The following is a 27,078-nucleotide window of genomic DNA, read 5'->3' as shown; positions in this document are numbered from 1 at the left end:
AAAATATATTATTTCATAAATACAACGTTTTCTTTAAAATAATTTGGTCACAGTACATATAATACTTTAAACAGCGTTAATGACAACTGTAGAAAAATTATTCAACAGCAGTGATTATTGCTGAGTGAGCTTATTTGTAAAGCCGGAGCAGCTAGTTTCCCATAATATACCGTCAATATGTTCTTCTACGACAATGAATTCCATACGTGCAATATATAAATTATAACATTTATTCTTTATAAGAATGAGAATATATACTATACGATGCTTATTTAATTTTACCGTTGTTTAACCCTACGTCGTCATTGCAGCCGAAAATACTGGCGATTTTCCTACATCATGAAAACCATTTTGAAAATGACTTTCTTAATCGAAGCAATGCGACAAACATATATTCATTTGTCCAATGTTACGTTTAGTGCAAGGGACCATTTCCCTTAAGCACACCCCAATCTTTCTTCATGAGCATACATTCCTACCTAACTCATGCAGCAACACACGTATATAAGCAAATCTAAATATACTAATATTGGTTGTCACAGTCACTTCTAGTTTTGATGTTGAGTCTGATCCTTTCAACCGGATAAACTCAGATTCACATTAAGTCTTCGTTTTCGTCGAGTTCTAGATCTTCTTCGGCGTCGTCAAAGGCCAATTTCTCCATTTCCATATCGATCTCTGCTTCAAGCAAGTCAACCTCGTTCGGTTCACTTTTTGACGGTGACTGACCTTGTTGCTGAAAAGCCGTTGCAGGTGCGGCGCCTGGTTCAGCTTGTCGACTGGCTTCTGGGGTTTGTGTATCGGACAGAACGATTGACACCCCTTGGGGTAACACGGTTAAAGAGTCGTGCGCCGAAACTTGTATTTGATCGGGGCGAGACTGTGTACTTGGATTGTTTTTTTCGATATGCTGTTTCGATTCGGATGCATACGGATGCAAGGCTTTTTCGACGAGTGGCTGAGCGAATCGTTCATGTTCCCGACTCTGTTTGATTACGTGTTCCTCGGCGATAAGCTTTCGAGAAGCGGGTGACTTGAAGTCGGGAATATCAAAGTGTTCTCCAGAAACAGCCACCTCCTCGATCAGGTTCCGTTCATGATTGGGCCTTACCTGAGGATAGATCCTTGCAGGCGCCTGGCGTCGTTTGGTCATCTCCTTCTTAAGGAACTGTTCCGCTTGTAAGCTCTCCTGGAAATCTGGGAATAGATTCTCATATCCCACAGGATCAGCTAGAGCCTGAGCTGCTTTCTCATTAGTTTGTCCAAGAAAGTCCTTCCATTTTCCAACGATGCGCGCCGTATGCGAGGGGGCGTAGCATTTCGCAAAAAAGGCAGCCTCGGGAAGCCGACCCGTCTCTTCAAGGATTGCTAGAGCTTTCTCAATTTCGCCTAATAGGAAATACGACAAAAAAGCAACATTGTATTTGCCAGCTGGTACCGCGTTTTTGGCTAGTTGCTGCACCGTATTAGCGTCACCGGCCGACGTAGCAAGTAGCAACATTCCAGGGAAGTCCTGCGCCTGGTGAAGACATCGCTGAGCTAACCCGAACTGGCTTTGAACCAGTGCTAGTTCTGCCAATTGCTTCCAGCGTTGTTCGGTAGCATTCTCTTGGGCCAACTGCAAAGCTGTCTTTAAATCGCCGAGCTGCAAAGCCAACTCAAACCTGTGCTCAGGGTCGACGGAGACAGCCAATGCCTGTTTCTTAAAGCCCTGTTTCTCAAGGAAATGGGCCACCCGAGTACGTTGCTCTTTGGGGATTATCGGAAGTACCCTATCTGCGGTGTCGAAGTCTCTGCGCATTACAGCCGTCTGATATTCTAGAACTGAAACAAGCAGCGAATAAGACACCACATTGAGCTCTTTATCGCCAAGGTACAGCCGACTTTCCTTCGGCAAATAGCCAAGTACGTACATAATCCGATCGAGGTGTGCAATTGTGACGATCTCGCCGCCAACATAATAGTTAAGCCGATTTACACTGTTCGTGTAGATGAAGCAGTCGCCCACCCATACACCTGTTTTAACGCATTCATTTACTTCGCTTAGCACGTCAAAAGCGTCTTCGACACCCTCCTCTGTTATTGCTTCTGGATTGGCATTAGCCACAGCTTCGGCATTGTACTTCAGTACAAAAAACGATTCTTCGGTACAGATCGCTACCATGTTGCCGTTATCGCTCCAGTGAACAGCCCTCGGTTGAATATCGATTCGACGAATAAGGTCAAGGGTTTCCCAGTCAAAGAGCGCGAGTCCCGATGACGACTTTACGGCGAGCAAGAAACCGCCGAATATTCCATCAGCGCCGTATTGGGGCTTGAAGGTCTTCTTTTCTTTGAAATTTTTGAAGATTTTTACTGTTGAGGCATTCTCTCGTACAGCGTACTCAGATGAATCTTGAGCCCAAACGAACTCTTGCGCCGAGCCGAATGACTTGCTCCGGAGGGCCATAGAGGTATAGATGATGTACTCACCATCACCACAAACAACTACGAAACGACCGTTCGGATTGTGTGAGATCGTTTGTGGGTAGATTTCGCAACTACCCATGTCCTTGATCTGCAAGGGTAACCGTTCTCCGTCTTTCACCTCTGTGTCGCCCATCGCCTTCAAGTTGGCCTGCTGTACTTCAGAATGTTTGGCCCAAATAATTTTCCCAGACGCATCCATCGACATGGCTGGTTCTTCACGACCCAACTTGATGAGGATCGATCCTTCATCATAACCCAACGCCATGTTGTTTGAGCCGGCTAAAGCTTGAATTGTCCACACACGTTCGAGTCCATAATTGAGCGTGTTCTCAAGGCGATACGTGTTGGCATGCCAAATCCTGACAGTACCATCTTCAGAGCCTGTAAGGATAACGGGCAACTCCGGGTGGAAGCACACTGCGCTAATATTCTGTGCGTGCCCATCAAGCGTTTGAACGCAGGCTTTGTTCTGGTAATCCCAAATCTTTACCTGACGGTCATCTGCTCCAGAGATAATGTATGGCTTTTCGCCGCCGTGATAATAGTCTACACAGTTAACTCCTTTTGAGTGTCCGTCCAATGTGAAGTTAGGCGTCGCTGAGCCCAGTTGCCATACTTTGACAGTAAAATCAAGCGACGCAGACGCAAACGTATTGTTATCTTTAGGGTTAAACACCACCTGCATAACGTAATGCGTGTGGCCCTCGAACACCTGCTGGCATGCCCACTGCCGGTCCCAATTCCAGAGTTTTATAAGCATATCATCTGATGATGTCAGAATGAACGGCTGAGTGGGGTGAACGGCTATGGAGCGGATGTAGTCACTATGAGCTTCAAACTGGTGCACCCGCTCTAGGGTGTTGTAATTGAACACGCGAACAAGCATATCGTCGGAGCCGGACACGATCCAGTTCTTCCGTGGAACAAATCGAGCAGCTCGTACAGGAACATCGCACACCTCAAACGTTTTAACCATTTGTTGGCTCTCATGATTCCATACGTGGATGTTGCCGTTGTATAAAGAACAGAGCATCCATGGCTCGGTTGGATGCAAATCAACGCATTTGACTCGATCTGACCGAGCCAGTAGCTTACGCTTCACATCAAGTTTCAGCGGCATCCTCGCACTTTACGCAATGCACACACACTTCATACAACCAAGGAAAATTATATTTCCAATCCCCGCCTTTTAACTACGTTACCCCGGCACTACTCGTAGCGGGTACACACACGTCAGTTTGATCATTGGGCCTCCAACACGTAAGACATAAACATTTATCTGATCAGACCGAACTCCCTCTTAATTGGCGGAACGAAGGAGGCACAAAACCTTCGAGCTGTGCTCTATTTTATTGTACATTCCTTTATTTGTGAAGTAAAGTGTAGTGCGACTGTCCTACATTATATAGAAAGTATCGTTGATACCTGTGTCGATTGTTTCCGACTACGTTTCATATAGAATAAAGGCATTTACAATACCGTCGAGATGATTATCAAGAGCCACGCTCTCGGATCAATGCTGTCGTCCCGTCAATTTAGCACATGGACTGATTTAAATAAGTCTGTATTTTCATTGTCTACAGGTGCACATTTAGGCGCGCGTTATACGGCAGCGATATTGTATAAATCCTCTTATTTGAAATATTTACTGGTTTGCTTCCTCAGCGTCGCTAAGTTCGGTTCATTAAGAATTTTGTAGTAGCTAATAGTGTTTCTGATCGACACTGAAGTTAGAGCAAAACCTCCGGCTACCAACAATGATAACTGTATGTGTTTCATCAACACAAAAAATACCCAAGCGTACCATCACTCACTAGTTTGCACTATAAGCAACTATAAAACAACTCAAGCTGACATTATATACCAATTGAATATCTATTATAAAACTGTACTCTAAAGGAATACGCGTGACTGTGAATTGAATTCAAGCATGATTTATTTGCCTTCTTATAATCCAACTTATGTGTGGGTGAATGAATGAACATCAGGCAGCGAATTTCCGAGGATACTATAGTATATAAATTGACAATACTCAATTGCATAATGCTCATATGGTGTCCATTCTTGCTTTACCGTTATGATCAGATCTCGAAATATAAACAAATTACAAAGCTGGTACTTTCAGCCATAATTAATTTGTAGTAGGCGGACGCCTTTAGTTGCGTGGAATGATCTGTATTCACCCTTTCTCCGTAAGAAAGAACGCCTGAGTGTTTTTTCTTGATTAAAATCGAACCACTGCGTTTTCGTATCATACGTGGTTTTGTTGTTACAGTTTTGGAGTTTCCTGATTAATATTTTAATAACTACGAAATAGCGAATAATTCTATAATAATGATTTATTATTTATTTTTAGAAATAGATAATAAGCGATTAAATTTCGTAGCGCGCTCATCGATTTGTCCAAAAATTAACTGGAAATTAAAAGATGTGCAAAGACAACATTTTACGTGAGTGTAAAACATTCGTCCGATAAGTGGGAATATATAATGCTATTAAGCATAGCAGCAGTTTGGAGAAGATCGAGCTCATTAAGCGAAGAAATAAGTCTAGTACTCCTGGAGCGAGTGTGGCAGGTAGCTGCTTCGCTAAATACAGTTTACCTACAGTTATTACATACATTTAGAAAAAAATACGCGTTGGTATCCCGATAGCTCTATTCTAACAAGTGGCTAGCCCGTTGTATCGATCTTTCATTGATATACATGCTCAAAGAGCTCATAAACACAGTTTTGTAATCGCACCCAAAAATACAGTTTAGCAGCGGCAAAGCCCAGCGTTATGCAATGGTTAGAGTAACACATAAATGTAAATAAATCTATGTAAATAAAAAAATATGTTTCAGTAGATGCTTCTCTAATTCATAGAACTTATGTTACATTGAACGAAAAGTACCCTATGAATGAAATGCCTCTAAAAATAAAAGAAAAACAGAGTTTTCGGAGAGTTTTCGAAATCAAATCGGTATAATATTTTCCGTCACATACAGGTAATAATAGTCTTGAGTTGTAATATCTTTCAGGGACATGTTTGAATATAATACATAAGTAAGTAATAATGTAATGTGCAAAAGAGACGCAAAGTTAGGGCCGTCGCCGGTGGTACCTTGATCACAAAAATTATCTTTTCTTTTTGGTGTCCTGGAAACTATTTGCGAATTATAAATCGATAAGGTCTCAAGTAGGTTTCATGCCATTGAACTGCAAATCACTACTTTAATGAAATGTATTAATACTGATTCATCTAAGATTGCTAAAATTACATTTAGTTAACGGCTATCTTAATTATCAACATGTTTCAGCCAGAATTTTCGCCATCCCAAGCAGTTCACTTCTGTCTTAGCGCATCTCTGAATTCTTTGATAGGCAATCTGTCTAAAAATCAATATAGGTCTTCATATATGTATATATATATAAAGACCTATATTGATTTTGATGAGCAAGAACTGCTATCGATCTTTTTTAACGTGCTGCTCTCGAACCATTCTACATCACTCCATCAAACTGATACGTCTGAGGATGCACTCCTAAAGTAACCCTATTTTGCTAAGCGCTGTCGAATTTAATTCCAGTTCTAATCACACAAGCTGAATCACTCCCTACGGATCGCTCTTTAAGATTGGGATCAAGACACGGTTTAAGTTATGAAACTTTTTTATGAGTCGACAGGCGCAACCGAAGCTTATCGAAACATCTTCTGAGGGTGAATTTTAAATTCATAGTTCCTTCAAGGATCTGTCAGGGTAGGTAGCTCGATACGGCTAACCTAAAAACGCATATGCTTCGAGTTTTACATGCGATAGTGTCGTTAAGCATTAATTCATATGGCTGGCAATCTGGGTGGACCAAATCAAAGAAGAAATTACTATAATCATCGCCTTTTCTATTGCTTGAATTTCTAGCGGGGAACCAAACTTTTTAAGACTATTTGAACCTTGACCACCATTGCGCCTCCTTGGTTAGTAGCCAGCCACGTTACCACTACATGACCGCTGGGGCAATTATAACCTTACTGTCGCTCTACTGATTTCACCCTAATGCATATACAACGCAAACGTTAAGACAAAAACATCAGACCATAATCCACCTTAACCGACGGAAGGAACGAAATACAAAAGCTCGGAGCTGTAGCCTCTCTATGTACAAGCGTCGTTATATATAAACCACAAGGTAGCGTTTCATATTGAGCCATTAATATAGACTATATTATTTACGAACAGTGCAATAAAATATTTATAATGTCTTTGAGATTCTCGCAAGCAGTCGCGAACCCCATACACTTTGCACGTTCCGTCGATTTACCGATGCGTGGAAGGTACAGAGTAAGCTGACCGTCTTTTCATCGTCATAAACAGTTTGCGAAGGTCGTTTTGTAGGATAGTTGCAGTGTGATTTCCAGTGTGTACAGCCAGGTAACACAAAGCAAAATGCAGCGTGTGCTTACTATCGCTGTGCGGCGATTTGCCAGTGAAGCCAAAGGTGCACAAGATTACGCGGCTTCGGAAAAACTTTGGAGGAATCTCTCACTCTTTGTCTGCTTGCCAGCCATGATAATATGTACGATAAACTCCTACATTGCCGAGAAAGAGCATCACGAGCACTTCCAGCGTCCTACGTTTGTGAAGTACGACTATCTGAAAATCCAAACGAAGAAATATCCATGGGGAGATGGACAACGCACGCTTTTCCACAATCCGAAAGTCAACGCTTTGCCTACCGGTTATGAAGATGAACAGTAAAGTCGGCCTGTAGTATGGACAAAAAAGCGATCAAAGAGAAAGCTTGCTAAGAAAGAAAGAAACTCGGGAGATCGGGGTGTCGTCTACCATCTCGGTGCTTTGGATCAATAAATACTTGCTCGTTTTTGGGATTGATTTTCTGAACTGATCGAGAATGCAACGACCTAGTTGTGGAAATTTAGCAGTGAAGGCCCATTCAAAACAAGTAACCATTAAAATCGACTTTTAAGGCAATACAACCGATTTATTAAAATTAGGAAAGGAAACTGAATAAGTGTGAGCTATTATAATAAAAGTTACGAGGTAGTGTGTCACTTAGTATGTAATTAATAAAAAGTCCTAACAAAAAATCGTAAACTGACCGTGTAATACGTTCACAGCGTTTAGGTATAGCTAGGTTCTTTTTTTAGCTTTTTCCACACATTGATTCCTTTAACTAAAAATAAGGTTGTGGAATTATGCAAAAGCTATTTACTATTTCATCAAATTATGGAATTTTGCATTGTAATTCTACCCTTATAATTTAAAAACCATAGCAAATTCTCCAGGAAGATATTACCTAGAGTTTTATTTTATACTGATTTTATCAGGTGCTTTAATTTCTGTAACGCTATCGAGTTTAGCATTTCCAAAAATGTCCGGGCACAGAACTAACAATTAGGGTCGCTGTAGCAGACAATAAAAAAATGGTGCAATTTATATTCATTTTGCTTGAAATTTTCAAGGGATTTAAAACTTTTTATACTCGAAATATAAAATCTGTAATTATTTCAAACTATTATTTCAAAAATTCTAAATGTAAAATCTGTGCTTTTTATCAATTAGCAGGCATCGCAAGTTCGGTAGCTTCTCTTTTTTATTTTGTTAGCGATATCGATATTTTTTACACATTATACAGTGAATGCTAAATTTCTTTAGATTTGTTTTCGTCAATTAATTTTTCATTAAAATTGTTATACATAAATGTGAATATGTTCACCCTAGATGGGCGCGCCAGTGGCTTACGAGTAAGCTATATAATTTTCAATCGAGTAGCTTATATATTTCGGCTTCGTTAATCAAACAGACGTCAATCTGTCAATCAATCCGAAAGCGCCTAGAAATATAATAATACTCTGTACCATTCTTATCATAAGTCTATTATTCCATCACTGGACCCATTTTGTCAAGGTTTTGAGAACATTGTTTTTTTCCTTCCGAAAAAAGATATGCAGTGGTACAGAAAATTTCCAGCTGGTTTTCAAATTACGTAGCTCCGGAAGTTAAAGAAAAAAGCAATATCCGGGATTTATTAGTGAATTATGCGCTAGAGAGACCGCAATCTGCCACATTATATGATTCCCTTGGGTGCATACAAATAGAAACTATAACATTCAGCTGTTGTCGACGGCAACAAAACCAGATATTATAATGTCATAGGGTGGATTTATTTTAAGTTAATCACCATATTGTAAGTTAACTATGTTTCGATGGTACCAATTGCTTCCTAAGTTACAAAATATGCCTTCTTAAAATAAAAGTATACACCAGCAACAATCACTTTTTTTTTTATAAAATAAAAGTATTTATTGCCACTCCTCAAAACATGTACCTGTACGCGAATACTAGTTTCGAATTAATGAATTTTATAGGCCATCGCGGTCGTGCTTTCGCCGATATGTTTTCTTATCACGGGGTTGGGCGTACCATCGATGTTTATTCGTGTACGTTATTTTCCTGAGGTACTCTACCTCGTTTCGAATATTTCGGAAGAACAACGGACGAGTAGGAAGCTTCAAAGCGGTTGAAGCCTGAAACAAAAGTCACACTTGTCACAAGACATTGTATATATATTCTATATAAATATAGAATAATAAGATAGATTCAACCCTGCTATGTTGTACAACACAATATGGTTGAATCGACACAAGCAATACTAATTTTTGTTGAACGGCGGTTCACGTAAAGAACACGACGCTTTTCGAGGCCGCATAGGGTGAATTATATATATTACACTTAGCAGAGTATTCCGTCAAATACCCTATCAAACTCGCGTTAGTTCATAAGTAATGACGATGAAAGGGAATACGCAGACACCAAAATCATGTACCTCTTTGGCTGCCTCACGGATTTCCTCCTCAGTGGCTTCTAATGGTCTGGTGTGTTCGAATGGGACATCCCTTTCTGGGTGCCAAGCCACAAAAAGCCGGCAATTTGCCGCAGGAACTACGAGGTCTCGAGTCAACGTATCCTCACTATTTGTCGTAGGGTTTATCGAAGAAGAGCTAAATTTGAGATTGTCTTTCGTCGCTCGCCATCCGGATGGTGTCAAAGCTACTTATATGGACGCAAGAAGAAACGACGCTTGCTAAGAATAAAGAACCATTAGAAGGACTTGTGCAATGTGGGTAAAGGTGCAAGCCTTGCCCGTCTACAACGTATCGTAAACATAAAAAAACTTCGTTAAAAAAAGTTTGTTCAAAAAATATTTCTTTAAAATTCGTTTTTCATGAAATAGGCGCTATTCCAAAAGGCACCGTGTATAAGCGAAAACAACAATTTCAATTGGTAAAACTGTAATTAAATTCTAATACATTTTTTGGACAAAGTTATCTTATTTAGCAACAAAGACACCACATCTCCCTGATAGTTCCTACGTTTTTCGTTAAAACCTAATTGAAATGTGTTAGATAGTGCTCCAGATTCTATCGTCAAATGTTTATAATCCGCTGCTTCTAGTTCAGTCGAATGGAGATACACACTTAAATGCATTTATTATTAGGCAGATACTTCGCTGAATGATGCATTTGTGTTTCAATTTACACTTTGTTGATAAGACGCATGCAATATATCTGATTGCGATTAGCAGTTATAGTAGGACTTAGCTATACCTAAACTGTGACGGTACAAGATTTAGCATATAATTAAACAATCTGTTAAGCACTTTATGAGAACGCTATAATTAAACTAGTCTAGACATTGTTCTTTTTTACAATTATCCACCGATTAAGTAGGAGATTGAGCACACGTTGCCTAGAAATGCATACATTCTCTCTACTTTTTTTTTAACTACTCTTTAAGCGCGTAATTCACTCACTAAACCTCTGTGCGATAGTCGATAGACGAAACATTTGGAAATATTTAATTCCTCACAGAGCGCGCACGACCATAGAGATGGAGCAATCGCATACCTCGAACAATTCGACTGCAAATGTGGCGGAGTAATATACAACCATTTGACAACAAGCTTTAAATATTTAAATCACATCGGTTATACATTAAATCTCAATTAACATTTTAAGCATATCGATCCCAGTGGTCTGACGCTCGAGTGGTTTTAAAACAGAGTTTATGACCTTTTTTGTTCAAATGTATCAAGTGAAAATTTCGGCGCTGGTTGCCGTCGGCTTCTCGAGCTGACCGCGTCACGCGAAGAAGACTCTGTTTATGTTTATATACAACAACACAAAACCCAAGGATCCCTGCAGTGGGACTGATAGCATGTCCGGAGGCCGTGTCTGTCTGGTCGAGCACTCTGTACATTGTCATATATAATTAAGCGTGCTATGAGTGAAGTAGCAATGTCGGAGAGTAAAGAGACGCTTGAAGCGCTCGACTCAATTAGCGTTCCCGATCAGGACCAGTCAGTCGAGATGCGAGAAGCGGGTCCCGAAGCGACTGCCGGCGCCGCAGCCGGCCCACATCAACTGGTTGTAGTGCACAATCTCACCAGCTTGGACGGGACCCTTGTGAACAACGGCACGCCGGGAATCACCACCCCCAGCAAAGGGACAAGATACCGCCAGCGGTACCGACGAGAATGGGAGGATATTCCCCAATTCAAAGGTAAGTCAGCTTCGATTTGTGACAAGAGAGATTGCCGAATGAGAGACCTCTTCCCGCGCTCTGACTGTCGACCGGCTATTAGCTCGATACCCCTGCCCTGGCGCCGCTGTCTTAGCGTCCGCCGATGTGGCGGGGTAGGGACCTCCAGTGGACACCTGTCCGCTGTCAAAAACACTGACCGCCTCGACTCACGCAGGACGTCGGGAGCGGTAGGGTCTTGGGGATATAAGCGTGGGTGGCAAGCATTCGTCACATAATGGAATAGTTGCTTCAGTCTGAGTGGGCAGCACCTATGAATATAGATGGCCAGCTAAGCCTAATGGCTAAATAACAATTTCTGTCTCGTAATGTTGTCGCTCAGGTGGCGGGAAATTCGAAGCGATAGGTGGGAGTTGGCTGTGGCGGGCGACTCTCTCTAGTATAGTCGTATTTATATTATATATATACAATTCCCGTTCAGTCAATTGTTCTACTAATGTAATTGGGTCTTGGGCTTGAAGGTAATCCCGCCATTACGCATGACCACGTGCTTCTGAAAAATGCGTCATCGTACACGTCACTTTAAACATGGCTCAATGGCCGATTTGATTTACAACTATATGAAAAGCTTAGAAGAACAATCCTTCATCAATTAAGTGAAAAAGATCGAATCCTTTATGGATGAAATCGATTCGACGACAGCGCTATGTTGGTTTCTTTAAAAAAAAAAGTATCAAAAATAGGTCGATAGAGAATTGATAGCTTCTGACGAGCAGTTCATGACCTTGAATTAGACCATATCATATCTTCTAATTCAAGGTCTATAAACATCTATATACATCTATGTCCATTACTTCTACATGTTAACAGGATACCGTCTGAAATGAACGGAATGCGTTATGTCGCTGCAAGCCGCTGAATTTAATTCACTTCATGTTAGCTATACTCACATATCAGCCTTTATTGTTTAGTTCCGAAAGTAAATGAAAATTTGCAGACTTCGTGTTGCCATACAACAAGCTAGTCACCTAAAACGAAGGTTAATGTAATGATAAAGTATTTGGATGGCTTTAGAACGTCGTGCGTTTGCTATATGCTTATTCGCATGAAAATGTTACGAAGAAAAGTAAGTTGACTGAAAGCGAATGCCATCTACATGTGGACATTTAGAATTGTAGTCACTCTTGAAAAATCTTAGTCAAAGATTAATAAAAATGGGCACGATTCACTCGCCTAGAGATAACGCTGCATATTATAACGTGCTATAAAATATGATGTTTTAAGACGCTATCTCACCTAAGACTGGGAACATTTATTTAGATATGCGTGATAAAAGTACAGTTTTATCAGAAGTCCAGTTCTGCTCGGGATAAATTCATTCATCATTTGGAATTCATCACAAGTATGAGTCATTCAGTCCGACGATTTCCTATAACACTGTTGAGAAACTTCATTATTGTTTTTTTTCCATAGATTTATCTGTCACTTAATCCGATCCGGGTGAGGAATCCCTTTTGACAGTTAGAGAATCCTTTATATTTGTTCAATAATTTTAATTCAATATATATAAAGTGACTTTTTCAAACTGTCAAGAGACTTTCGCTGTGCCCTCTATTACTATCAATACTTGGCTAGAAATACTTGGCTTGGACTCTTGTCAGAGTTCGTTTACGTAATCGACATGGAAACGCATTGCTCAAGTACAACTTTTATAACATGTATCATTTCGGATATCCAACGGCGGTGTGTGAGGTTTAATTATTTTGCACATAAGGAACTAAATCAAAATTTGACTATTAGATCTCTAATTTAGCCTTTTAGAACAGTCAGCCACTAGCGTAATTGCGATCCTTTATAGCATAAAACTGTTCTAGGTATTGTTCGATAGCATTGCAGTAGTTGCTTTGTTCATAATGATACTTGCTTGGCCGGTTATGGCAGAAGTCATAGTGAGGCTGGATCGTGGGCCAGTTTTGGATAAATCGCTTGTTCTAATTTGGACATCTGCATAGATTTTTTCAAGGATCTTTCGCGTAATAAAATGTTCGTGTAGTAAGATGTCTGTCAAAGACTTCTGTCTGTTTAAGAATGAGAAAAAAAAACAAAGTCCGAGAAACACATGTAAAGCTTGTACGGCTACGAGGTCGAAAACGCGCACCTTACGTCTCTTACCTTATGTATTTAAAAAGGCTAAAGACGAAAGTTATGTGACGCATCAAACCTGCGGCAGCCAAGAAAAATAAGTTAGCAAGTACTTGAATTTAATTAGAGTGCACAAGCGATGAATGCTTGTGTTTATATTGTTACTTGTGTTGCTATCGACATCTTCGAATTGGCATATGCATTTCTTTTGGTGATACTGCTGCTATTGCATTTGGCATTGCAATAAAAACATGTGTAAAATCAGAGGATGAGTGTCATAGTGTCAGTACATATTTCTACAAAAAAAATTCTTTTTGCCATATCCCGCAAAAGTTTTTGTTGATATCCTTGTCACATTAATAGCGATAAGTGCAATTACCATTTGCGCTTGCAAGGTGAAAATATGAAGCAGCAGTTGAACTGTTTGGGGGCACAAATAGGTTTTAATCCACTTAGTCTTCGGTTATTACTAAGAATCAGTAAGTTAAGGCAATTGACTATGCTGAATTGGTGGCTGATTCGTGCATTCTTTGCAGCGTTTGGGTTTATATGGTTAGTAATGACACTTGATAAAAACTGATGACAACAAACCACGCACAGACATGCCTCCCCGACACCACCATGAAAGCACCAACTTATATGTCCGATATGGCACATACAAATTGAAAAAAACGAGGTAGAAAGCTACTGAGACTGTTATGGCAAAGTGTTTATTTTTAAACTTGATGGGGTAGTCGAAATTTGAGAACGGGCATAGGCAAACTGCGTTTCGTACTGAAAGGAACTAGCCGTTTAAAGCGACTCTTAATTACGGCAGTACCAGCGGAGTTAAAAAGAACTCGAAACACTATGGTCCAGTGTGGGAACTAAATGCGGTAATAACAAAGTGCAACAGTGCTGTTCATGGCAGTGAGAGAGTAATTGCGTATGGTACTGGGTGTATCGCACTACAATGCTTATTTGTTCAAGCTTATTGCAAAACGTTGACAAAAAGCCCATTAGAAATTTATATTGCCATTTTGGAGATTTTATGGACCTTTTATATAATATATTTGATTTTTTCCTTATTTAATGACATTTATCGTGTAGTGCATGCCATTACATACAGCATGAGACAAACGTAGATTTACAGTGAAAAAGATAAAAACGTACAGATAGGCAAATGTTAAGCTTATAACTGGAGCAGCATGCGTATTAACCAAAAATATATTTTCTTTCCTTTATATATATATATATGTTAGTTCGTGGAATAATGGTTTTGTAGTCGAAACAATAATCGTACTGTTCGCCTGACGATTCATATTGAAAAACTTTTTAGAGGTGTGAGAAATGTCTGCATCAAATACATCACTTGGAATAGAACTTAGTGTTCTTCTCTAATTCTAATACGATCATCCAACGAGTGTATGCTTGTTGTAGTCTGTTTTCAGTAACCAAAATAAAAATATTCCATTAAAATAATTATGTAATACCTTCACGCGTGTCTTGTAATTTTCAGGTTGGCTGAGCTGTGTGCCGGAGAATCCATGTCTCGCGTTATGCAAACACTGCAAGATTACGTTCACAGCAAAAATATCCGATATAAAATCGCACTCAAACTCGAATCGGCACCGCGCCGCGTCAACAGGGACTACGTCGATTTTTAAATACAGCAAAAAAGTTATGGGATCGACTGTCAAAAGCACGGGCGTTCCGTCCCTCGACGTAAGCGTAACTCATATATTAGACACACGACCTAAACCCATATAAATTGACACTGTATTTTATCCACGCGAACGAACAGTGGTGTTTTATAGACGAATAGGAAGAACACACTTATTGGATCAAATAACGTGGTTTTTAACAATGTGTTTGAATTCTGGAAAAGAAAGCTATTGCATTATGTACCGATTTTTCCTGCTTAGTAGGTAAGTATGCAGCAATAGTTTTTCATGCAGGCCATTACAATTAAATCATTATTGGCATTGCTTAGGCGACAAATATTGTGTCGATGTACCGTGAACTCGCCCGAGTCCCTCAACCTGTGGATGCGTTTGCTTCATATACACCTGACGGACGAACCATTCATTTAACTACAGTGTGGGAAAGTTCCGACACGGAAATGGGTAAGAAAGTTCGCTTTACAAGGCATCATACCTCTGCGTTTGATAATCAGGGCCCGCTATCATTTCATCAGGTCGGCCATGCTCAGGAGGTCGAATCCAAGTAAGTTCTAGTTTCAAATCATTTTTACAAAGCTGGGTTTTACCCTATTTCTGGCGTGTATATTTAATAAAGCGATAAAGAAAAATTAATTATTCTTAGAATCGTCATTTTCACTTGCATTTACATGAGAGTGAATGATTGTACGACATTTTAATGTTTACAGTTTTTTTTGGTGGCTTTACGGTTGTGGTGTACTTAAATAATATTTATTTTATTGTACCTAGTTCACTGATAGCGATCTCGAATAGCGGCTCTTTCCGCGCGGTGCTAAAGGAGGTGACTCGAAATTCGGAGACCAGACAGTACATCGAAATTTGGGATGCCACTACAAAGTTAGACTGTCTCGATCTAGAGTCGGCCGGAGTTCACGGCAAGGTTCACACAACGGGCAGCTTTGCCTCCTTCCAATGGGGTCACATTGAGAACAAGCTGCTCTATATTGCAGAGCGAAAACCTGCGAAAAAGGTGCGCGTAACTTATATGCATATGATTTAGCATCAAATAAGATATATTTTCTTCTTCTGTTGTTTGTTCATGGATATATATATATATATATATATATATATATATATCCAAAAACAACTCAAGTACTCTACTGGTCAAAGAAAAAATAATGTTTCGTTAATAGATTAGTTAGATAGTAATAATCTGTAATCTGCTTATTCACCCTTGGACTTCTGCTGTTTTTGTTAAGGACTCATACTTCACCCGTAAGTTGGCATTAGACGCCGAACGTGGTACCGAATATCAGTTGGACGAGTCCTATGGAGAGCAGCAGGAAGAGCACGTTTCTCCTGTCATCTGTGTACTCAATGTTGCTAACATGGCCGTCAGCGTTATTCAAGATTTTCCCGATTTGTGCGCTCCTGCCCAGGCCATATGGGCACCCGACGATAACGGTAAGTTACAGCGAAAATGCTGCGTAGACAAGTACCTTCACTTACCTATGGTTAAAGGATGTTTGGTTTGTTATCAAATCAAAGAAACGAAGTCATCCTTTTGGAAGCTTTTTTGTTTTTTTAGAACCTTTGATACTAGCATGGAGGTCTTTGTGGATATTTGCGGATGTATGTGTGCATCCTCTATATAGGTATCGTGTTCGTTGGATTCCAACAGTACGCCTATAAACTAGGCTTGACCTACTGCAAAAATCGTCATTCGAAACTGTATGTCTACGACTTGGAGCAGCATACCTTTTGCACAATTGGCGAAACGGACAAAGCTATCTATTCGCCAAGGTAGGTTAATGAAGTCAATATGCTAAACCTTTTTTTGCAGAAAAAGAGGATTATTTTAAAAAGCATCTTGAAGCTCGTGTTGCATATAACTGCATAGGGTTGTTATGCTATCGGCTATCTAGAAAAACCTATTTAACTATTTTTGTTATACATACCCGTACTTTTACGACGCGATTACCGAATTAAAAAGGTTTAGTCCGGATGGAACGACATTGGTCTATCTTCAAAGCGAGGTGGGTGGACCTCACGGTCAGAGCTGTCAACTGATGAAGTGCTCCTGGGAAAAGAAGGAAATTCTACTTATCGTCGATACCATTCAGAACCCAACAAGTATGTCATTTATCTTGTATAGGATTCTTCCTATAGATTTTTGCGTGTCTCATCGAATTGTTTTTTATTGTTTAGCTTGTTTATCCCTAAATTCCCTAAAGTATTATATGAGACGTAGTATCTCTTCGAGTTCGCTGCCCTGTTACCATTAAGAGTTCAAATTTTAGCATTGACTAATAATGCTTACATAAATTTGCTGAGAAAATCTAAACCTGATTCAGGTATGTACCATGTTAGGTTGGATAGCCGAGAACCAAAAAAAGTACATGACATAATATACTTAACATCGAAGTTGATATTCTGCAGTGTAAGCATGTCCTTCGCGGGTTTTGGTTAGGTGACAGGTGGGTCCAGGTACGCCGTGGGCCCCATCTTAAATAACCTTTGTAATAATAAAATAAAATCTCAATTTAAATCTGGAGTAACTCATTATATAGAAAAAATATACCGAAATAAGCCTATTGTAAAGGAAAAGAATTCTAAACACTGTGCGCCTGTGATCTCTTTAGTGCTGATAACAATTTACTAAGTTCTGATATGTCCACTTATTCTTTTACAACATTCTATAGACCTTTGTTATTATATTCGCTGTTTGAGCTGTGTTTAGTGAAATGGCAATGAGTCGGCTTTCATAGATTTTTTTTCGACTCGTGATTTTTTGAGGGTCAGCGGAACGTACCTAGGGGGTCAGTTTTCTCGGTCCAGTTATAATTGAATCAGTTTTTAACTATTTAAATAAAAACAGTTACCAATAATAACCATGTCTCTCTTCTTCGTTGTCGTCGTCGCTGTTTGATATTCAGGCCTTGAGTTTCCTGGCCTTTATATTGAGGAACTGCCTCGCCATTGTTGGGCGGCTGACAACATAACCGTTGTAGTATCATCAAACTGGCATTCGAAGGTCGAACTTCTCGCTGTAAATACTCTTAGTGGCGATCTGATTAAATTGAGCAGAGATGAAGCTGTCGGCCGCTGGCAGGCTCTATGTATACGTGATAATATTGTTATTGCATCGCTGTCCTCCCTCAACGCCATGCCACAGGCAAGTAACTAGCTGTTAATAATGTTTGTGTCTTGGGATTGCTTTTATGATTGTATAACGTATTTAGCCAAATTTTTGCAAAAAAAGTACGTTGTTTAAAACCCAGTAGGTGCAAGACGTATTTTAACTTTGAATACGCGTTCAAACTAATTTTATTCCTTGGCTATCTTGCAGGTCGCAGTTGGTGTGCTGACAGCTGATGGCGGAGTGAATTACTGGGCATCGATCGATTCCGATGAGTCAAAGGTGCAGGGAATTTGCTGGTACATTTTACAGTTTGCCCCGCCTGATGACAGCCACCAGATCTTCGAAGCCATTCTTATATCGCATAAAGTAAGAATTCCAATACCATGTGCGCGCTATACAGGATCATTCTATATAAATGCTAGCTATTAATTTGGTAATTAGGTATGATACTTAAGGAGTGCTAAACACGTTATATTGTGGCTTTATTAGGAATTCTGAATAACTTGTACTCAATATTATAATCGTTTTGCAGCTGCTTTTCGTATATTCGAGTAAAAACATTTTATACTAAATATTGTATTGGTTGTGTTATTTTTGAAAATTAGAACGAGAAAGAGCTTCCGCTGATTGTGTGGCCACACGGCGGTCCGCATGCCGTGTTCCATGCAGGTTTCCAGGTTTGGCCAATTCTTTTTGTGAAATGTGGTTTTGCGGTTCTTCTAGTCAACTATCGAGGATCGATCGGTACGTATCTGTAAAATTCATTCGGGTTGATGTTTAGTTCGATAGAGTCGAAATAAAATAATTCTAGCCTCTATATTCTGTTCTTGTTTCCACTATGCAACAGATATTTACTGCAAACTGCCTAAACAGAATTCCAGATAAGGTATATATATATATTGGTTTTATCATGGTATAGAATGAAAATATCGTTCTTATCATTAATGATGCATCCGCCCTAAAACGTTGTTTGACGAGATTATCAGGGTTGTTGTAATAAAGTATTATACTTTTCTAATTATTATTGTTATTAAAACTTTTTGAAGGGTCGGTAGATCTTGAAATTCTAGGCTATTGAGAATTACGAATTTCTATGTGCCGCGCGTTTTTTTTAAGCACTTAAGTCCTGTTATTTTTCGTTTCTAGGATTCGGCGACGAGAATCTGCGCTCTTTGGCAGGAAAGATCGGCGTACAAGACGTTTTTGATGTACAGTGCGCCGCCGAAGTGACAGCCCAGCGTGAGGAAATTAATCCGGCAAAAATTGTTATTTTTGGTGGAAGTCATGGTGGATTTCTTACAACCCACGCCATTGGTACGTTGAGGTACTCATATTATCAGAGGGAGGTTCGAGCTTTGTTTATTGATGCTACATAAAGCTTTGCCTGCTTGTATGCGTTACGTATTGGCTGATCGGTTGAATAAGTTCGAAGTGTAGCTGATATACTGAGCTGGCTAGAGACCGCAAATGTGGACATGTTTGCAATAGTTTTTTGTTTAAATTATATAAGTATTACATTCCCTTCTTTATCAAGTGATAACAAGAAATTGTTCTAGAGACAATCATATTTAGAGCATCGGGTCACACAAAACCGACAGAGTAATACCGCAGATACCTTTGTTTGCTTATCGAACTTCCTCAGCTAAGCTATCATTGCACTATTTTGTTCCTTTTATTCTATCCATTCGCTTTGATTATACACGCTATCAATATGATTTTCAAACAAATGACTGTCGATCGTTTACAGGTCAGTATCCAGAGTTCTATAAAGCAGCGGCTATGCGCAACCCTGTCGTTGATCTGTCGATGAACGGTCCCACAGATATTCCTGACTGGTATTGGTATGAGGGTGGACTGGCTGGTGATTTCATGTTCGACAGTTTGCCGGATGGGGAAGATCTTAAAAATCTATGGATGAAAAGCCCTATCCGATACGCTAAAAACGTAAGTCGTGTACCCATGTAACTAACTTGTGTTGTATCCGTCGACTTAGTTAATTTTGGGTTACTTTTTTCTGTCCAGCTGAGACACTCTGGAGACTGTTAGCAATTTCCTGAATACTCTGCCGTTTACCAAAATGCATTTCTAACGTTACAGATTATGACACCAACATTTTTGCTGCTGGGTAGTGAAGATCGACGCGTTGACATGGCTCAAGGCATGAAACTGTATAAGCACCTCAAAGCAAGAGGGGTGCCTACCCGATGCAACGTCTATAATGACGGCCACGCCCTATCAAAACCTGCACATGACGCAGACTGCTTTGTCAACACCGTACTGTGGTTTAAAAAATTCCTTGCCTAAGCAACTTGCGGGTAAACGTTGACCCACATCAGAAATGGAAGTTGCAGATTCGACTAACGATCTCTAACTCTAGAGGGGTGCGTTGAAGAGGGTTGTGCTGACAGAGGCAGGGGCGCCTGAAGTTTCTGTACAAATGGGGTAGAGTTAAAAGGCGATTGGACGGAATCCTTCGGAACGTTCGCCTGTGAGACGGCTGTCCTGAATAACAACCAGTGTAGCGGTAAAAACGCGAAAATGGCACAAGGCGGGATTAAAGTACAGCCGCAGGACTCAATACACCGGCAAGAATATTTAATGCTGGTCAGCTAATTCAGTTAAATTAATTAACGTGTGGATACAAACATTTTTGTTTCAATCATTGTGTGCGTGCATGTGCATATCTAAATCCTTGGCGAACGAATGGACTCTCTGGATCGGGATCTTGAATCGGGGGGAGGGACTTAGGGGAACGTCTATTCAACTTATTTGGAATTTTCACTGAGACGGTCATTGCTCCATTTCTGCTGTGCTGTCACAAAATATCCTCAGTTGTATACTATCGTATTTATACTTTATGATATTAGTGGGGAGTGGTCTAAGTGTAACCAAGTGTAAAAATTCACTTGCGATACAGTTTCTTGTGAAAATCATTCTTACCCATTGCTCGTTCGGGTGAATAGTCGTATTGTATATAATCATGTATATGAAATGACCGAGACAGATTACATACTATGTAGTAACTGCGCACGTACATAACCATATGCATTCATAATCATATTCCTTGGCATTCGATCGTCCTGATTCACCATCAGGGCCCTATATGGACACCGAACACAGCCTTTGTACTCTGCCTCCTGGATCATTGTTATTTCTCAGCAAAACAAATATGCATCACAGTTCCGCAATATATTCTAACTGCTGAGAAGAGAGAATTCAAGAAGCCTACGAATTTTCCTCGAATTTTCCCGCACGTCCTGCTCGTGCAAGGCTATTTAATCTTTGTAAGATGGTATACAATTCATTGAATAATAATATTGGACATCATTGTTTATCTGGTCCAGATTACGTCGCATTTATTAATGTATAGCAAGCTATCATTGAAAGCAAAATAAACAATTTGATTAGCAAAACGTTCCAGAGGAGTGTGTGCTTAATAAGGATTTCATTCGGAATTGAAATCTTTTCCAGTAAGTACTAAAAGTACGTCTAGAGCTACAAGATCTAGCGGCAAAAAAGCCCGACCAAACTTCGATGTGGCTGTCACAAACATGAGGAAACAGACAAGATTTACGCAAAATTATGCCCTGATCCGTCATACTTTGAGCCGTGTGCAATATGGATCCATGCCAAACAAATAAACTAGGCTTCGCTGCTGGTTTGCTAATACACGCGGTAGGCTAAGGTATTTTGCAGAATAAGAAAGTGAGTAATAAATGGTATTTTCACCCTAAGAAATTTATGTTAAGCAATGTTGATGAAAACCTGTATTCACTCAGTTGCAGTGCACAAAAATACACAAAAAGAAGCCGATAGTTGTATTACAATGATAATTTGAATATCGCCGCATAACTAATTTTTATATGCATGAGCATGCTGGCATGTTACTTCGACCAAATCTAGATACCATATAATGTTACCAACCTAGTTATCAGTATTGGAAGACACGGCCGTCTGCAGCAATACCTAACCGGAGAACTGAACGTCAAGCATTTAGTTGACAGTGGCATATATTTACCACAATTGCGGAAAGCGAAATATATATCCTTAATTGTGACGCAAAAGAAGTAATTGGCAAGGCGTACTTGAATCATACTCGAATACGGTTGACATCAATTCAAAGAAATCACTGCGTGCAAAACAGGGTGGAAAAGAGCCATAAGGTTTGGAAAACATCGTTGTTTCGCCCATTGTGAAAAATACCCAAGAAGATATGGAACTATTCACCTAGGTTATAGCGCACCGATAATCTAACGATTTTTTTAACTAATTTTATTAACAACTGAATTAATTTTAGCACTTAGGACTACCGGTTGTTTCGATTAGCAAAATTCAAAATACTTTATTTGAAGAGCCACTTAGCTTTCCGCTGTTGCAAGTTTCCAACAGGAATCGCTAAAAAATAAATTCGATTTTCTCGAACCTAGATGTGGCCTCTAGCACGCTTGGTGTGCTCTTGCAGAAGCGCCGCAATGAAATAATAAATTCTTGAGTGCAGTCTCTTATTAAAAAAATCTTCGTAAGGCTCTCTCCCCTTCATGAAAAATTGATAGTATTTATAGTGCGATAAGTTTTCACATGATAAAAACACAAAGTTTTAATTCATAACAGATTCCATTTATTACATGCATGCATTCGTTCTTATTTTCGTCAAGACTTCACTGTTGCACTTCTTTTCGTTTTGCTTTTCGCTCGTCTAAATCGACCAGCTATTGGTACCTATCATTCGTACTGATCTCTGAACGCGACAACGAACGAACGTTTTTTTCATTTCAAATACTAATAAAGTAACAACCGATTGATATTTGTCATTTGCTTCTTCGTTTTTGAAGGCTGTTGATTGTTTATTTTGCTGAAGTTTTTCCTATGACAAGCAAGGAGGAACGATAGCAAAAAACAACGATATCAACCAAAGTTAATAGTGTGTTTCAACCAGAAGCTGCTGCCAATAGGTGAGGACTATTATTTACCATTTTCAGGCGCAGTTTCCAGTGGTCTAGATCTAACACTCGATAATAGCTTAAACGTATTCAATGGAATAATGCGTAACAATTATTACAGTATCAATATCAGTATGACCACAGACAGGACATAGCTTTGTATGTTCCACTGAGATAATTATTTCGTTTCCTATTAGTTCCTGGCTTGTTGTTCCCTGAATTGGATTCTCAAATCCTAATGCATTCATAACGAACGGCGCCGCCACGAATTTCATCGTCTCATTAATTTAATGAACCATACACGTTCGTATACGATTACCGTTGTTAATCCTCGAGGAAGAAAAATGTTCCGTTCTTTTTCTGTTCGGAATCCTTAACCGAGTTGAGTTTGTTGATTCGAGGTCGGAAGTTGTTCGGGTCCCGGCGAAAAGTAATGTTCAGCAGCTCGAGAAAGCGATTCATGCCAACTAGCAGCGATTGTGGCATATTGGCAGTTGTCGATACCGACGGTTTACCATCGAAGACAATCACACGATCTGACAGATACGTGGCCATGATAAAATCGTGTTCGACAACGAAGCCTGTCTTTTTTGCGTGAAGGATAAACCTCTTGATCACCTATATTAGATCACACGGTAACAAAATAAATCAGCTTATAAGAATTCAGTTATTATTCTACAAACTTTAATAACAACTGATTGAGAATATGCACATTAAGGATATAATGCAACAATTTTGAGATTCAAACCAAGTTTAATCACCAGCCCAACTTTAACCATTCGAACCAATTTAGTGCAGATGATAAATAAGTGGACAACGAGTTTCAATCTGACGCTCAGTAGACGTACTGGATAGGCTCGTTGGCAAACACGATAGTTAACGACATGGATGGAATATATTATCTTTATTTAGCTACGCGAAGACGTAATATTATTTCATATACACATGTACCTGTGATTTCGTACTAAAACAAAGCAGTATGCTGCGGCTTCAGATATAGTTTGTACGCAACTTCAGTGAATCGTGTAATGAAGCTTACGCGGCGAGACTTACCTTCGCGGCAGCAAGACGCTGTTCTGAATCGAGGTAAGCTGACGGTTCGTCAATGAGGTATACATCGGCAGGTTTGCCGAGACAGAGCGCCAACGCGACACGTTGCAGCTCTCCTCCGGATAGGTTCTGAACCTCCTGGTCGATAATATTGTCTATCAACAGTGGTTTCATAACGTCAGCAACGAACTGAGGATGCTGGTACGCATCTCGAATCTTCTCATGGAGTAAGAAACGCACTGTTCCAGTGCTTTTCGGAGAAATCTTCTGGGGTTTATACGATATGTTTAACGTTGGCACATCTTCGTCGCCATCGGGCTTCAACCTTCCGGCGAGCATTCGAATTAGGGTGGTTTTACCGGTTCCGTTTTCGCCGAGCATGACAATGATCTCCGAATCGGTAAACGATCCTCCTTGGACTTTGAGCTCAAAGTCGCCCATCTTCTTAACCATGCTCGGGTATTCATAGCGGGCAAGTCGTTTGACGTCTTCGTCGCCTGTATTATCAGACACCTTGAATACAAGCGATGACTCACGAAATCTCAGGTTTTCCGTCGGCACGAAACCGTCCAAAAAAATATTGATACCTTCTCTAACTGAAAAAGGCATAGTTACGACGCCGTAACATCCTGGCGTACCATAGAGACAACAGATGAAATCCGAAAGATAATCAAGAACGGATAGATCGTGTTCCACAACAATCACATATTTCGTCGCTTCAATTTGTCCACGAATTGCCTGGGCAGATTTGAGGCGTTGTTTGACATCTAGATACGACGAAGGTTCATCAAACATGAATATGTCTCCTTTTTGAATACACACCATTGCTGTGGCGAATCGTTGCAGTTCTCCTCCAGACAGATCGGCGATTTGACGGTCCATAACGTTAACGAGCTCAAGCAATTCGCACAGGTAATCCTCTTTGCCGAGATCGTTCCTTCGGTCCAGAAGCTCCCTCACTGTTCCCTTAACAGCTTTCGGGATCTGATCGACGTACTGTGGCTTGATGACTGCTTTAAGATGGTCCTCGAGAATACGTGTGAAATAATTCTGCAGTTCGGATCCTCGGAAGTAGCCAAGAATCTCTGTCCAATCGGGTGGATCATTGTACCGGCCAAGATTGGGCTTCAGTTTGCCAGCCAGAATCTTTAGCGCTGTCGATTTACCAATACCGTTCGTACCGACTAGACCTAAAACCTCGCCTGGACGTGGAGTTGGAAGCCGGTGCAATTTGAAAGAGTTTGCGCTATATCGATGTGTCGTATCACGTTCGAGGTTTGACGGCAAATTAATGATCTGAATGGCCTCGAATGGACATTTTTTAGTGCATATACCACAGCCAATGCACAGGTTCTCCGAGATGGTGGCGATTCTGTCATTAGGCGTCACTTCGATACAGAGTTTGCCCATGCGAACTACAGGGCACGATTTTTTACACTCCTGTCGACATCGCTTAGGTTTACATTTGTCAATAGAAACAATAGCGATTCTAGTTAGTTTATCTTGCACTTCCTCCTTCTTGAGCTGTTTGGCCATGTTACCACCTCAGGAAGCAATGCGCTATAAAGTACACCAAACAATAACGTTCCGTTAGCCTCGGTATGTAGGCGGATATTGAGCCACAGCATTACATCTCTTGCGAAGCTGTTAATTCTAGGGGTGTGCGATTCCATCTAACCTATCATGTGCTAGAGGTGAATGACCATTCTGAAATACCAACATGTAGGTTGACTGTTTGTGGCGTTAACGATAATCAATTCTTGCAGAAGATCTGGTTTTTAAGTCAAATCGTAGATCACAAGTTGACAACCTTATGCAATAGAATGTTCGACTTAAGCTACCCAGTATCTCATTTATGTAATTTAGGCGAATTAAACCTAGACACTGGAACCTGGTTTCTTGGCTTGTGTATACTGTGATAACGATTTGGTGATGGATAGATGTTTATCCCCTACGCAGCGCTAAACGTTTAATGTTTCTATATTTTCTAGTGTCTACCTTGAAACTTTAGTTAGGTATCGTCGCAAGGGGTAAGGTACGTCATTTTCGTTCTGGGTTTCTTTGGGTATAAATTTTGTGCGCGCAATTTATCTCTAACTACTGGCCTATTTACTACAGATAGTAGACATAAATTAATTCCTTGATTAAACGAATGAAAATACAACTTTCTCAATGTATTGTATAACCTCCGTTCATATTTCAGTGAGGTCCATATGTTCGCGGTACAAATTGCATTGACTACCTGAAAGTCACCTGTCGCAGTCACAGTGTATTATTTTAGAGAAATATGTTCTTCCTTTGACTGAGAATACATTTAACTAGAACAGCTATACAAGTCAAGAGTTGAGCATCAACTTTATAACCAATCTCCACTCTAGCAAATTATATTTGATCAAATTGTTTCACAGAAAAATTAAATGTTTCAGTTGTCTCAAAGTGCACTAATGGGATGGCAAGTGGAGGTACCAACATTGACGTAATAGTTCAGGATGAAAAGTCTGACCAACAAGTCAAACTCCGGCAACAATCTTCCGGCACACTGTATACGTAAGGCGATTATCAAGATTCAACACAGAACGAGTTGTTTCAAAAGCGTTGCGAGTCGACTTTCTGTAAAAAGTTTGACAGCTTCTTTCTAATTGTGTGTTATGGAACGTCCGAATAGCTCTAACAGCCGTCGCGGTAATAGCGGCAGTTCACACAATATGGAACGACGAATGGTACCAGCCGGCAGTGCGAAATGCGGTAACCTGTTCGTATCTGATCGGCATATAGCGCAATGAATTTCATCAATTAGGATGATACTGTGTAGTCTTGTCATGCCGAGAGTATCCTGGAAGGTTGCCACAGGCACGGATACACACTCTAAGACGGCAAGTACCTGTTTCTTGAGGATGCGAAAACACACCAGAACGCACGTGTGTATAGCGGCGCCTGCCAAACACGAAGAGAAAACGAACCCTGAGAATATCGAAACGGAAATCACTAATTGGCGGAGCGATACTTTCTTACAAACAGATAGGGAAAATAAAGCGATGCGATAAACTAGTTCCAACTTAAGTTGATTAATGCATATGAGTAGGGAGCATTTCTAAAAAAATTTCTGTAGATATAACGATCCCAGCAGACAATCTTTTCCACTAGTGGTGAGAA

The 27,078-nt window shown here is 40.1% G+C and overlaps 5 protein-coding genes across 7 annotated transcripts; 2 read left to right on the top strand and 3 right to left on the bottom strand.

The window, feature by feature from the left end:
• Positions 1-209: 209 nt before the first annotated feature.
• beta'COP (coatomer subunit beta') lies at positions 210-3,729 on the bottom strand. Its single transcript, XM_022847870.2, has one exon. It carries the CDS (start codon positions 3,587-3,589, stop codon positions 596-598), a length of 2,994 nt encoding a protein of 997 aa, XP_022703605.1. The 5' UTR covers positions 3,590-3,729; the 3' UTR covers positions 210-595.
• A 3,057-nt stretch (positions 3,730-6,786) lies between these two features.
• LOC147753872 (cytochrome c oxidase subunit 6A1, mitochondrial-like) lies at positions 6,787-7,564 on the top strand. The gene has a single exon (XM_086971829.1). The coding sequence runs from the start codon at positions 6,896-6,898 to the stop codon at positions 7,205-7,207; it is 312 nt and encodes a 103-aa protein (XP_086827955.1). The 5' UTR covers positions 6,787-6,895; the 3' UTR covers positions 7,208-7,564.
• A 1,183-nt stretch (positions 7,565-8,747) lies between these two features.
• Positions 8,748-10,399, bottom strand: mRpL42 (mitochondrial ribosomal protein L42). Of its 2 annotated transcripts, none has more exons than XM_022848113.2 (3): positions 10,284-10,399; positions 9,297-9,520; positions 8,748-8,997 (listed from the first exon to the last, which is right to left on the bottom strand). In XM_022848113.2, exons 1-3 carry the CDS (start codon positions 10,315-10,317, stop codon positions 8,833-8,835), a joined length of 423 nt encoding a protein of 140 aa, XP_022703848.1. In that variant the 5' UTR covers positions 10,318-10,399; the 3' UTR covers positions 8,748-8,832. The 2 variants fall into 2 exon arrangements, with proteins under 2 accessions (XP_022703848.1, XP_022703843.1); XM_022848108.2 differs by lacking the exon at positions 10,284-10,399 and adding an exon at positions 10,190-10,280.
• Positions 10,400-10,522: 123 nt separating this feature from the next.
• LOC111268783 (acylamino-acid-releasing enzyme) lies at positions 10,523-21,355 on the top strand. The gene is made up of 13 exons (XM_022847974.2): positions 10,523-11,032; positions 14,652-14,857; positions 15,126-15,358; positions 15,583-15,823; positions 16,053-16,257; positions 16,449-16,596; positions 16,787-16,926; positions 17,730-17,968; positions 18,143-18,301; positions 18,541-18,679; positions 19,082-19,249; positions 19,683-19,879; positions 20,033-21,355. Exons 1-13 carry the CDS (start codon positions 10,753-10,755, stop codon positions 20,237-20,239), a joined length of 2,562 nt encoding a protein of 853 aa, XP_022703709.1. The 5' UTR covers positions 10,523-10,752; the 3' UTR covers positions 20,240-21,355.
• Positions 21,356-22,530: 1,175 nt separating this feature from the next.
• pix (ATP-binding cassette sub-family E member 1 pix) lies at positions 22,531-26,909 on the bottom strand. 2 transcript variants are annotated; one of them, XM_022847988.2, is made up of 3 exons: positions 26,807-26,909; positions 23,929-25,485; positions 22,531-23,493 (listed from the first exon to the last, which is right to left on the bottom strand). In XM_022847988.2, exons 2-3 carry the CDS (start codon positions 25,459-25,461, stop codon positions 23,200-23,202), a joined length of 1,827 nt encoding a protein of 608 aa, XP_022703723.1. In that variant the 5' UTR covers positions 25,462-25,485; positions 26,807-26,909; the 3' UTR covers positions 22,531-23,199. The 2 variants fall into 2 exon arrangements, with proteins under 2 accessions (XP_022703723.1, XP_022703731.1); XM_022847996.2 differs by lacking the exon at positions 26,807-26,909 and adding an exon at positions 26,396-26,792.
• Positions 26,910-27,078: the final 169 nt, after the last annotated feature.

The sequence above is a fragment of the Varroa jacobsoni genome, unplaced genomic scaffold, assembly GCF_002532875.2.
Source record: "Varroa jacobsoni isolate VJ856 unplaced genomic scaffold, vjacob_1.0 scaffold_139, whole genome shotgun sequence".
Lineage (NCBI taxonomy): Eukaryota > Metazoa > Arthropoda > Arachnida > Mesostigmata > Varroidae > Varroa > Varroa jacobsoni.
This window is presented reverse-complemented; position numbering and strand designations above follow the sequence as displayed.

Excerpts from the sequence above, each read along its gene's own strand:
- beta'COP (XM_022847870.2), bottom strand. The coding sequence starts at position 3,589 with ATGCCGCTGAAACTTGATGTGAAGCGTAAGCTACTGGCTCGGTCAGAT.
- LOC147753872 (XM_086971829.1), top strand. The coding sequence starts at position 6,896 with ATGCAGCGTGTGCTTACTATCGCTGTGCGGCGATTTGCCAGTGAAGCC.
- mRpL42 (XM_022848108.2), bottom strand. The coding sequence starts at position 10,235 with ATGTATGCATTTCTAGGCAACGTGTGCTCAATCTCCTACTTAATCG. Across the intron at positions 9,521-10,189 it reads CTCAATCTCCTACTTAATCG|CTTTGACACCATCCGGATGG; the intron begins GTGGATAATTGT and ends CCATATAAGTAG. Across the intron at positions 8,998-9,296 it reads TCCGTGAGGCAGCCAAAGAG|GCTTCAACCGCTTTGAAGCT; the intron begins GTACATGATTTT and ends CTTTTGTTTCAG.
- LOC111268783 (XM_022847974.2), top strand. The coding sequence starts at position 10,753 with ATGAGTGAAGTAGCAATGTCGGAGAGTAAAGAGACGCTTGAAGCGCTC. Across the intron at positions 11,033-14,651 it reads GGATATTCCCCAATTCAAAG|GTTGGCTGAGCTGTGTGCCG; the intron begins GTAAGTCAGCTT and ends TGTAATTTTCAG. Across the intron at positions 16,258-16,448 it reads ATGGGCACCCGACGATAACG|GTATCGTGTTCGTTGGATTC; the intron begins GTAAGTTACAGC and ends TCCTCTATATAG.
- pix (XM_022847988.2), bottom strand. The coding sequence starts at position 25,461 with ATGGCCAAACAGCTCAAGAAGGAGGAAGTGCAAGATAAACTAACTAGA. Across the intron at positions 23,494-23,928 it reads AGCGTCTTGCTGCCGCGAAG|GTGATCAAGAGGTTTATCCT; the intron begins GTAAGTCTCGCC and ends GATCTAATATAG.